Source organism: Tupaia chinensis, unplaced genomic scaffold (genome assembly GCF_000334495.1).
Source record: "Tupaia chinensis unplaced genomic scaffold, TupChi_1.0 Scaffold000688_1, whole genome shotgun sequence".
Lineage (NCBI taxonomy): Eukaryota > Metazoa > Chordata > Mammalia > Scandentia > Tupaiidae > Tupaia > Tupaia belangeri.
This window is the reverse complement of record NW_006160211.1, coordinates 3,712,588-3,723,766: the sequence shown is the minus strand read 5'-3', so window position 1 is coordinate 3,723,766 and position 11,179 is coordinate 3,712,588. Positions and strand designations below refer to the sequence as shown.

At 39.7% G+C, this 11,179-nt stretch overlaps 1 protein-coding gene across 3 annotated transcripts in view; it reads left to right on the top strand.

Annotated features, from left to right (window-relative positions):
- ERO1A (endoplasmic reticulum oxidoreductase 1 alpha) overlaps positions 1-11,179 on the top strand; it is a gene marked incomplete at its 5' end in the record, with an annotated part of 67,738 nt that overhangs the window by 26,499 nt on the left and 30,060 nt on the right. For all 3 annotated transcript variants that reach the window (XM_027776623.1, XM_027776622.1, XM_027776624.1), the window contains 3 exon segments: positions 1,378-1,454; positions 1,544-1,617; positions 6,348-6,468. In XM_027776623.1, the coding sequence (XP_027632424.1) occupies positions 1,378-1,454; positions 1,544-1,617; positions 6,348-6,468 (272 nt within the window).

Here is an 11,179-nt window from a genome sequence, read left to right as displayed (position 1 = left end):
ATGGTCACGCTGCAATCCCTTCTCCTCCATTCTCCTCTTGGGATCTTGGGCACGCACGCACATGCGCCCGGCGTGAGATTTAAGCCACTGGGTTCAAGACGCGAACCGCGGTCGACTATGTGGGAGTCCAGCGACATAGCCATTACGCTAACTGCTGGTTCCCAAAACTGCTTATTTTATGGAAGATAAAAAACCGTCTACAGTTAGGTTATTAGAAAAGTGGGACAGTGCCTTTTGACTACTTCCTTATGCTCAAAGATTTTCTTAGTGGACATGTTTTTTAATTATTTACTTTTATTTATTATTATTTACTTACTTTTACAGAATTTTTTAAAATTTAATTTTATTTATTCATTTATTTTAATTTGACCAGAGAGAGACACAGGGCGGAGGGGAGTGAGAAAACAAGCCACTGGATCTGGGATTCAAACTGTGGTTGGCCATGTGGGAGTGTCCAGTGCTTTAACCACCATGCCTCCTGCTTGTCCCCATATTTTTATTATTTTTAAAATTTTGACCAGAGAGAGACACAGAAAGAGGGAAAGTGAGAAAGCAAACCGTCTGCTCTGGGACTTAAACTGTGTTCTGCCATGTGGGAGTCCAGCACCTTAACCACCACACCACCTGCTGGCCTCTTTAGTGGACATTTTAGTAGTGAATTGTCAGAATTAAATGATTTATTCTGTGAATCTAAAGGTAAATTATGTTTTCCAACAAAAACAAGAAACAAAGCCTTTTACTTTTTATTTTTATTTATTTTTTGTTACAGGAGGAATGTGAGGGTGGAGTTTTTCTTTTTCTTTCTTTCTTTTTAAGTTTTGAAGTCAAAGTGATGGTTTCAGTTATAAAAGGACCCTCAGTGGTGATTAAGGCACTGGACTCTCACATGGCTGACCACAGTTCAAGTCCTGGACCTGGTGGCTTGCTTTCTCACTTTCCCTCTTTGTCTCTCTGGTCAAATTAAATAATAATAACACTAATGATAAATAAGATAAAATTATTATTATTATTTTTTAAACAGGAGCCCCTAATAATTTCTAAATTTTTAAAGTTTTTTTTTTCTTTTTTTTAAGTTTGACATAGGGTGCATATACTCACTGGAGAGAGACAGAAGGGGAAAGAGAGAGAGTGAGAAAGCACCCCCCAGGGGGTTTGGCCACGCCACAGTCCTTTTTCCTTTACCCTCCTCTTTGGATTTTGGGCATGGATGAACATGTGCCTATTATATTTTTCAAGCCACTGGGTCCAGGACTTGATCCACGAAGTCGGCCATGTGTGATCCAGCTGCCTTAATCACCCCACCACATTGGCTGACTCTTTTTAAAAAGTTTTTGAACACAATAAGTTATATTCTATTTATTGCATTTTTCACTTTAGTATTCTGAAGAAGCCAATAAAATCATGGAAGAATGTGAACAGGCTGAACGCCTTGGAGCAGTGGATGAATCTCTGAGGTCTGAATTTTTTCAGCAGTGTTTTCTGTTTCTTTCGTGTCACATATTAACTTAAAAAAATAAAATTGCACTACTTTCTTTGTTTGAAGCGAGGAAACGCAGAAGGCTGTTCTTCAGTGGACCAAGCATGATGATTCTTCAGACAACTTCTGTGAAGCTGATGGTATAACATATTTTATAGCATGCATTCTGTTTAAAGTTTTAATGAAAAAAATCTTATAAATCATTTTTAAAAATAATTACTTAATTTATTATTATTATTTTTTAAGTTTGCTGTAGGACACGTGTGCTTGCCAGAGAAAGGCAAAGAGAAAGAGAAAATGAGAAATCAAGCCACCTGGTCTGGGACCCAAACCATACTTGGCCCCATGGGAGTCTAGCGCCTCAAGCATCATGCCATCTACTGGCTCCTATAAATTATTTTTAAGACTCAGTTTGTAGCAGTTTGGTAGTTCCTCAAAAGCTAAACACAGAATTACCATATGACCTAGCAGTTTCATTCCTAGGCTTATACTTAAAAGTATTGAAAACCAAGACTCAGATAATCAGTGTTCATTGCAGCATAACTGATAGTCAAAAGGTAGAAACAGCCTGAGTGTCTTATCATCAGATGAACAGATTAAACAGTATGTGGTATAAACGTACAAGGGGACTTCAAAATATTCTTGAAAAAATGGAATTAAGGTGTGATTTTATTTTTGGTGCAAAATTGAAATCTGCACAAACAAAAACCAAAACAAAAAAAAAGAAGAGCACACTTTTGTTAAGGAATAAATAGTGTACGTAAACAGTAAGTGGAGTAAAGGAGGTATTTTTATATATCCCAATTAGAAATACCAACTTTTGTTATGTGGAAAATATGGTTATAATAATATTTAATTTTTTAGTTTACTTTTTTTTTTTTTTTTTTGCTAGCAGGTGTTGTGCTCACCAGAGAGAACAGACAGACAGAGGAGAGGAAAAATTACTGCCTATGGGGCAGGTCACCCTGTAAGCCTTTTTCCTCCATCTCTTCTTCCTTTTGGGATTTTGGGCTCACATACATATACACCTGGTGTGTTTCTTAGATCACTGGGTCCAGGACTGGAACTGCATTGTTGACCATGTGGGATCTGGCTGCCGTAACCACCAGGCCACAGAGCTAGCCCACATTAATTTATAAAGTTGAGATGAAGTATCAAGTAAAATTATGAGGCAACACATATTTATGTCTAATTAGGTGGAATATTTACATTATTTCATTGTGGTTAGTTTTTTGTCTTAAAATACTATACACTAAATTTATTTACATATTTTTAAAAATTAGGTTTTTTTGGGACCAGCAGTTAGCGTAATGGCTATGTCGCTGGTCTCCCATGTAGCCGACCACAGTTCGAGTCCCGGTGGCTTAAACTCACGCTGGGTGCTTGTGCTTGCGTGCCCAAGATCCCGAGAGGAGAATGGAGGAGAAGGGATTGTGGCATGGCCATCCCCCCTGGGGGTGTGATTTCTCGCTTTCTGTCTCCCTATCTCTCTCTGTCTTTCTGATGAGTGCACGCACCCTATAGCAAAAACCTTTCAAAAAAAAAGGAAAAAAAATTAGGGTTTTTCAAGTGAATCTGTTATAATTTGCTATACCTTGGTAACTACATTTAGTATTAATGGAAATGAACAGAGTTTTCTGAGTACTGATAGAAGTGAACAGTTATCTGTCCCTGAAATAGATGATTCCTTGCTAAGTTTTAAAAAGTGGCTATATTTTTCTGCTTTTTTTAAATAAAAAAAAATTTTTTTTTAGGTTTTGCCATAGGGTGTGCCCTTGTTGGAGAGAGACAGAGAGAAAGTGAGAAATCACCTCACCTGGGGGATAGCCATGCCACAATCCCCTCTTCTCTGGTCCCCTCTTGAGATTTTGGTTACTCATGCACACGAGCCCAGCATGATTTTCTAGCCACTGTGTCTGGGACTCGTACCACAGGTGGCCATGTGGGAGTCCAGCGCCTTAATCACCATTCCATCTGCTGTCCCCTTTTCTAATTGTCACTTCTGCAAGCCACTATTGTGCTGCTCCCTAACTTATGGCTCTGATATACTGCAAATAAGAGTAAAAATAACCTGGGGCCAACAGATGGCATAATGGTTACGTCTCTGAACTCCCATGTAGTTGACTGTGATTCCCAGCAGCCTAAAACTCACTTCAAGCGTGTGTGTGCATCCCAAATTCCTAAGAGGAGAATGGAAGAGGAAGGATTGTGGTGTTGCCATTCACCCTGGGTGGTAATTTCTTGCTTTCTGCCTATGGTGAGCACATGCACCCTATAGCAAAAATCTCAAAAAAAAAAAAAAAAGGAATAAAAATAAATAACCAAGCTTAGTTTCTGAGTTTTGTTTTTGTTGTGTTTTGTTGTTGTTGCTGTTCTTTTATTTGCTTTTTAGTAATAAGAAGCAGGTATGTTGAAAACTTTGGATTTCATGGGACTAGCAGTTGGCATAATGGCTATGTTGCTGGACTCCTTTGTGGTCCACCACAGTTTGAGTCCTGGTGCCCTATAGCAAAAACCTTTCAAAAAAAAAGGAAAAAAAATTAGGGTTTTTCAAGTGAATCTGTTATAATTTGCTATACCTTGGTAACTACATTTAGTATTAATGGAAATGAACAGAGTTTTCTGAGTACTGATAGAAGTGAACAGTTATCTGTCCCTGAAATAGATGATTCCTTGCTAAGTTTTAAAAAGTGGCTATATTTTTCTGCTTTTTTTAAATAAAAAAAAATTTTTTTTTAGGTTTTGCCATAGGGTGTGCCCTTGTTGGAGAGAGACAGAGAGAAAGTGAGAAATCACCTCACCTGGGGGATAGCCATGCCACAATCCCCTCTTCTCTGGTCCCCTCTTGAGATTTTGGTTACTCATGCACACGAGCCCAGCATGATTTTCTAGCCACTGTGTCTGGGACTCGTACCACAGGTGGCCATGTGGGAGTCCAGCGCCTTAATCACCATTCCATCTGCTGTCCCCTTTTCTAATTGTCACTTCTGCAAGCCACTATTGTGCTGCTCCCTAACTTATGGCTCTGATATACTGCAAATAAGAGTAAAAATAACCTGGGGCCAACAGATGGCATAATGGTTACGTCTCTGAACTCCCATGTAGTTGACTGTGATTCCCAGCAGCCTAAAACTCACTTCAAGCGTGTGTGTGCATCCCAAATTCCTAAGAGGAGAATGGAAGAGGAAGGATTGTGGTGTTGCCATTCACCCTGGGTGGTAATTTCTTGCTTTCTGCCTATGGTGAGCACATGCACCCTATAGCAAAAATCTCAAAAAAAAAAAAAAAAGGAATAAAAATAAATAACCAAGCTTAGTTTCTGAGTTTTGTTTTTGTTGTGTTTTGTTGTTGTTGCTGTTCTTTTATTTGCTTTTTAGTAATAAGAAGCAGGTATGTTGAAAACTTTGGATTTCATGGGACTAGCAGTTGGCATAATGGCTATGTTGCTGGACTCCTTTGTGGTCCACCACAGTTTGAGTCCTGGACCCAGTGGCTTAAACTCATGCTGGGCGTTTGCATGCGTGCCCAAGATTCTGAGAGGAGAATGGAGGAGAAGGGATTGCAGCGTGGCCATCCCCCCGGGGGGTGATTTCTCGCTTTCTGTTTCTCTGTCTTTTTGGTGAGCACATGCATCCTATAGCAAACACCACTTCAAAAAGAAAAGAAAAAAAGAATCAAAAAAGAAAAAAAAGAAAAAATTTTGGACTTCTTTGTAAGCCTTTTCATGTTCAAATTTTTGTCATGTACTTTGGTGGCTCTGAAACCATTTTTGCCCAATTCTTATCGTGTGTTGGTTTGTATTATTAAGCTTTATACATGGGTAAAGTATTGCTTTACTAATAAGTAATTCCTCAAAGCCACTGGAAGACTGGGGGGGCTTTGAAGTTGTCATGTATTGTGAATAATAAAGATGTAGTGGGGCCTGCATTCTAACCCAAGCATTCTGACTCCAGAGCCTAGGCTTCTAACTACTCTGCTATGTTGGGCATTTATTAGGAAAATAATTTCCATTGGGAAAGGCATGAAGTATTTGTCTGTTTTTCTATGCAAAAATGCATCATGGCTTTCCCAATGACCCAGTAGATTGCTTCTAGTTTTCCCTTTTATAGACAATGCTGGCACTAAATCATCCTATGTTTACTTTTGTGGATTTAAGTGTTATATCTTAGAACTGCTTGGTAGTGGATCCTAATGCTAGTCATCTAAGAAGAAAGTATTTGGTATCAAGCAATGTACATACTAAGATGTCCTCATTTTCTTTATAGTTACTGATGAACCGCAGTGGGTAATATGAATGGGAACACATTCTTTGTGGGTGTAGCTTATGAGGATTGAACTGCCGTGGTTTTTTTTTTTTTTTTTTGTTTTTTTGAGAGATTTTCGCTATAGGGCATGTGCACTCGCCAGACAGACAGAGAGAGACAGAGAGACAGAAAGCGAGAAATCACCCCCGAGGGGGTATGGTCACGCCGCAATCCCTTCTCCTCCATTCTCCTCTCGGGATCTTGGGCATGCATGCACACGTGCCTAGTATGAGTTTTAAGCCACCGGGTCCGGGACGCTAACTGCGGTCGACTACGTGGGAATCCAGCGACATAGCCATTACGCTAACTGCTGGTTCCCCTGCTGTGGTTTTTGATCTTAAAATTCACATATTTCTATTTTTAACATTTCTAAAGGCAGAGTATTTTTACAACCAATGTTGTTAATGTGGCTGTATTTATATCTTTTTCTTCTGAAAAGTTGATTTACAATCCCTAATGTATTGTTTGATTTTGATACTTTACAACCAATAGAATATAGTCTTGTATACTAACTTTTTAAGGTAACTGAAGGTAAGAAGGAGTTAATAAATCATTTTATTTTACAGATATTCAGTCCCCTGATGCAGAGTATGTAGATTTGCTCCTTAATCCTGAGCGCTATACGGGTTATAAGGGACCAGATGCTTGGAAGATATGGAATGTCATCTATGAAGAAAACTGTTTTAAGTATGTGCCATCTTCATTTAGAAGTTCCTTTAAGATATAATAGTTGATTTCCCTTTATACAGGAATAAAGTCATAATGATTTAAAATTATAAATCAAATTCACTTTTAAGAGATATATTTGGTCAGAGAAGCATACCTAGTCATTAATCCATTTTCTTTTTTTTTATTATTTATTTTGCATACAATCACTGAACATCACCACAGCATACAAGATGCAGGTTTTCCATCCAGAATACACTGCATCACGGCTTAGTCATACATGTTATCATCACAAATAATTTTCCATTTCTTGTTTCATATATATATATATGTGAATATATATATATATATTCCCCCTCCCCATTTGTCACCCTCTGCCATATCTCACCCTCCTCCCATTCTGTCTCTGGTATCTGCAGTTGTTTTCCTTTCCTTTTTGTTTCCCTCCCACATTTTATTGGTTAACGAAATATCTTAATTGATCTAACTACTTTCAATAGCAAGTTCAGCTGATATATAAATATCTGTGAACAGATGTTTGACTTTAGGCATGAAACTGTGAGTAGAATGAATACACTATAAAATAGCACCTAGCTGAGGCTATGTAGCTTACTGTGGTCATCAAATAAGTATTTTTTAATATGTTTTTTGATTTCAAGAAAGGCAGTTTTAGCTTTAATAAATCACTTGTTCTTAGCAGCATTGGAGAAATCTTCTGAAGGCCTGCCCCTTGCCTTTCCTAGAGGGGAGGGGGAAAGGGGATTATTAGCAAGATAAAGGAGGATCTGAAAGCCAAGAGAATACCTTAAAATTTTTTTAAAAGGAAAAATTACATAAAAAGAAAAGATAGAACAAGAGAGAGAGAGAGAGAGAGAGAGAGAGAGAGAGAGAGAGAGAGGATAGAGGGGTGCCCTACCACTCGAGACTTGGGGCTGGAGACTGAATTATCAGTAGAAAATCTTCATTTCTCTTAATCCCTGAAATCACTAGTTCTCAGCAGCAATGAAGGAGTCTTCTTCCATTAATCTGTTTCACTCTGGGACACATACTAGGGTCTTTGGACAGTTCATGGAATATGCATAGTGTGGAAAACTGCATGGATTCCAAAATTCTTTTACACAAAAATAAGAAACGTGTAATTTAATTCATTTTTCCCAACAAACTTTTCTTTCTTTCTTTTTTTTTTTTTTTTGAGAGGTTTTTGCTATAGGGCGCTTGTGCTCACCAGACAGACAGAAAGAGACGGAGAGACAGAAAGTGAGAAATCACCCCCCAGGGAGGATGGTCATGCCACAATCCCTTCTCCTCCATTCTCCTCTTGGGATCTTGGGCACACACGCACACGTGCCCGGTGTGAGTTTTAAGCCACCGGGTCCTGGACGTGAACTGTGGTCGGCTACATGGGAGTCCAGTGACATAGCCATTATGCTAACTACTGGTCCCACAAACTTTTCTTTTTTTTGGAGAGGTTTTTGTAAAAGGACACGTGCACTTGCCAGAAAGACAGAGAGAGACAGAGAGACAGAAAGCCAGAAATCACACCCCCCAGAGGGGATGGACATGCCACAATTCCTTCTCCTCTGTTCTGCTCTTGGGATCTTGGGCACGCACGCACATGTTTGACATGAGTTTAAGCCACCAGGTCCGGGACTTGAACTGCGGTCAACTACATGGGAGTTCAGCGACATAGCCATTACACTAACTGCTGGCTCCCCCTCCCCACAAACTTTTCAAAGAGCCATCATATAGACTTGCATTTCAACAAAAATTTCTTTTCTCTTTAAAAGACTGAGGATAGGGGCCGGCAGGTGGCATGGCAGTTAAAGGCACTGAACTCCCATATGGCTCTCCGTGGCTTGAGTCCTGGAGCTGACGATGTGCTCTCCCCCCCCCCCACTCCCCCACTCTGTCCCTCTTTGGTCAATTAAAATAAATAAATAAATACGTTAAAAAAAAAAAGACTGAGAATAGCTTTAGACATTTATGAGGATAGTGTAGGCACCCAAGGAAAGTTCTCTGAGTAGATTATAGAATCTCATCGTATAGATAAGTAACGAATAGCCAGAGAGGTTTACTTCATTTCCCATGATCATACAGTTAGTGGCAGGGATATAGATTAGAATCTATAACTCTGAACTCTCTTTCTGGTGCCCCAGAATCCTCTTTCTGTGGCTTTAGTTATTTTGCCTGCTTTAAAATTAAGGTTAGGGACCAGCAGTTAGCGTAATGACTATGTTGCTGGACTCCCATGTAGTCGACCGTGATTCGAGTCCCGGACCCAGCGGCTTAAACTCACGCTGGGCGCGTGTGCGTGCGTGCCCAAGATCCCAAGAGGAGAATGGAGGAGAAGGGATTGCGGTGTGGCCATCCCCCCTGGGGCGTGATTTCTCACTTTCTATCTCTCTGTCTCTCTCTCTCTGTCTGTCTGGCGAGCATATGCGCCCTATAGCAAAAATCTCTCCAAAAAAAAAAAAAAGAAATAAAATAAAATTAAATTAAGGTTAAATCAGAACCAGCAGATGGCATAATGGTTATATTGCTAGACTCCCAAGTATCTGCATATAGTTTGAATCCCAGACCTGGCCGCTTAAAACTCATGCCAGTTATGTGTACATGTGTGCCCAAAATCCCCAGAAGAGAATGGAGGAGAAGGGATTGTGGTGTGACCAGCCCCCCCGGAGGGAGCTTTCTCGCTTTCTGTCTCTGTTTCTTCAGCAAGCACACACGCCCTATAGTAAAAATCTCTCTCTAGAAAAATAGAAATAGAGACCAGTAGATGGCGTGATGGTTACATTGCTGGACTCCCATGTAATCAGCTGTGGTTCGTGTCCCAGACCCCGCAGCTTGAACCGCATGCAGGGCATGTTGTGTGTGCATGCCCAAAATCCTGAAAGGAGAATGGAGGAGAGGGTGTTGGGGTGTGGCTGTCACCCCGGGGGTTGATTTCTTGCTTTCTGTCTCTCTGTCTCTCTGAAGAGGGCACATGCCCTATAGCAAAATTCTTTCTAAAATAAAAAAATAAAATTAAGTTTAAATTGATTTCAGAGAATGACTATAGTAGTTAGCATTTTTTATCATTCACTGTATGCCAGACATGGTGTTAAACATATATCCATCTTCTCCTTCATTCCTTGAGGTGGTCCTGTGTTGGAGTCATCACTTTACTTTTTTAGAGAGATTTTTTTTGTTATGGGGCATGTGTGCTTTCTAGAGAGCCAGAGAGTGAGAAAGAGAAATTACCCCCCAGGGGGATGGCCATACCGCAATGCCTTCTCCTCCGTTCTCCTCTCTGGTTTTTGGGCACGTACGCACATGTGCCCGGCATGAATTTTAAGCCCCCTGGTCTGGGACTTTAACTGTGGTTAAGTATGTGGGAGTCCAGTAATGTAATCATTGCACCATCTGCTGGTCCCAGGAGTCATCACAGATGGAGGAACAGGTTAAGTGATTGGGTCATTTGTATATTTATTTATTTATCTGCTATAGCGCATGTGTGCATTCACCATAGACAGAGTGAGCGAGAGGAAGTGAGAAAGCACCCCCTCAGTGAGGAATGGATATGCTGCAGTTCCTTCTCTTCTCTTCTCCTCTTGGGATTTTGGACACACATACACACATGTCCAATGTGTTTTTAAAGCCTCTAGGTGTCTGGGACTCAAACTGCGCAGTTGGCCATGTAGGATCTAGCTGCCTGAGAGGTTAAGTGATTTGTTCATTGTCAAAGACCGAGTAAGTGGAAGAGCCCTATTTATACATTCAACAACTACAGTGAAAGTAGTCAAGCTGTTCCTTGGGTGACTGAGAAATGCTTCAGGTTGGAAGCTTCATTATTGTAGACAGTGTGCTTTTGGTTTTTGGAAAGAATTTTGTGTGTGTCTCTGTGTGTTATACTGTCTCAAAGACTGAAGGGAATTCTGGGAAAATAATTGGAAATCCTAAATATGGAGATAATAAATTTAAGTTTTACTTTTTTATTTTTCCCCCCGAGAGATATTTGCTATACGGTGCATGCACTTACCAGAGAGACAGAGACAGAAAGCTAGAAATCAGCCCTCCAGGAGGATGGCCATGCTGCAATCCTCCTCGTCCATTCTTCTCTGAGGATTTTGGGCACACATGCACATGCGCCCCGGCATGAGTTTTAAGTTGCCGGGGCTGGAACTCTAACCGCGGTTTGTCATGTGGGAGTCCAGTGCTTTAATTACTATGCCTCCTGCTGGCCCCTGAATTTTACTTTTTTGTTTTTGTTTTTGTTTTTCCATTTCATCTTTTTTTTTTTTAATTTATATTATTGTCATAATCTTCTTTATATTACATTGGATTACATATAACTTTACATTGACTTCCATTGCTTTTTCAAAAGGGAATGCAATGCATGTCGGTCAATACAGAGACATCAATCTCCCCACTTTATAATTCAATGTCTTTTCCATGTATTTCCCAATAATTATTATTATTATAATTTTTTTAAAAACAGTCAATCACTATTTCTCATTTTGCTTGTTAAAAGACTTCACCCATCATGAAATACTTCCCAGACCAGTCCAGTTGAGAATATTATACATGTCATCATCAACAGATAATAAACCATATCTGTTTCTCACTAACATCCTCTCTATTGTTCACTTGCTATCTTTCTCTATCCTCTTCTCTCTCTTTTTTTTTTTATAGTTTATTTTTTTTTATTATTATTATATTTTTTTTCCCATCACAACACACAAATGAATTTTCC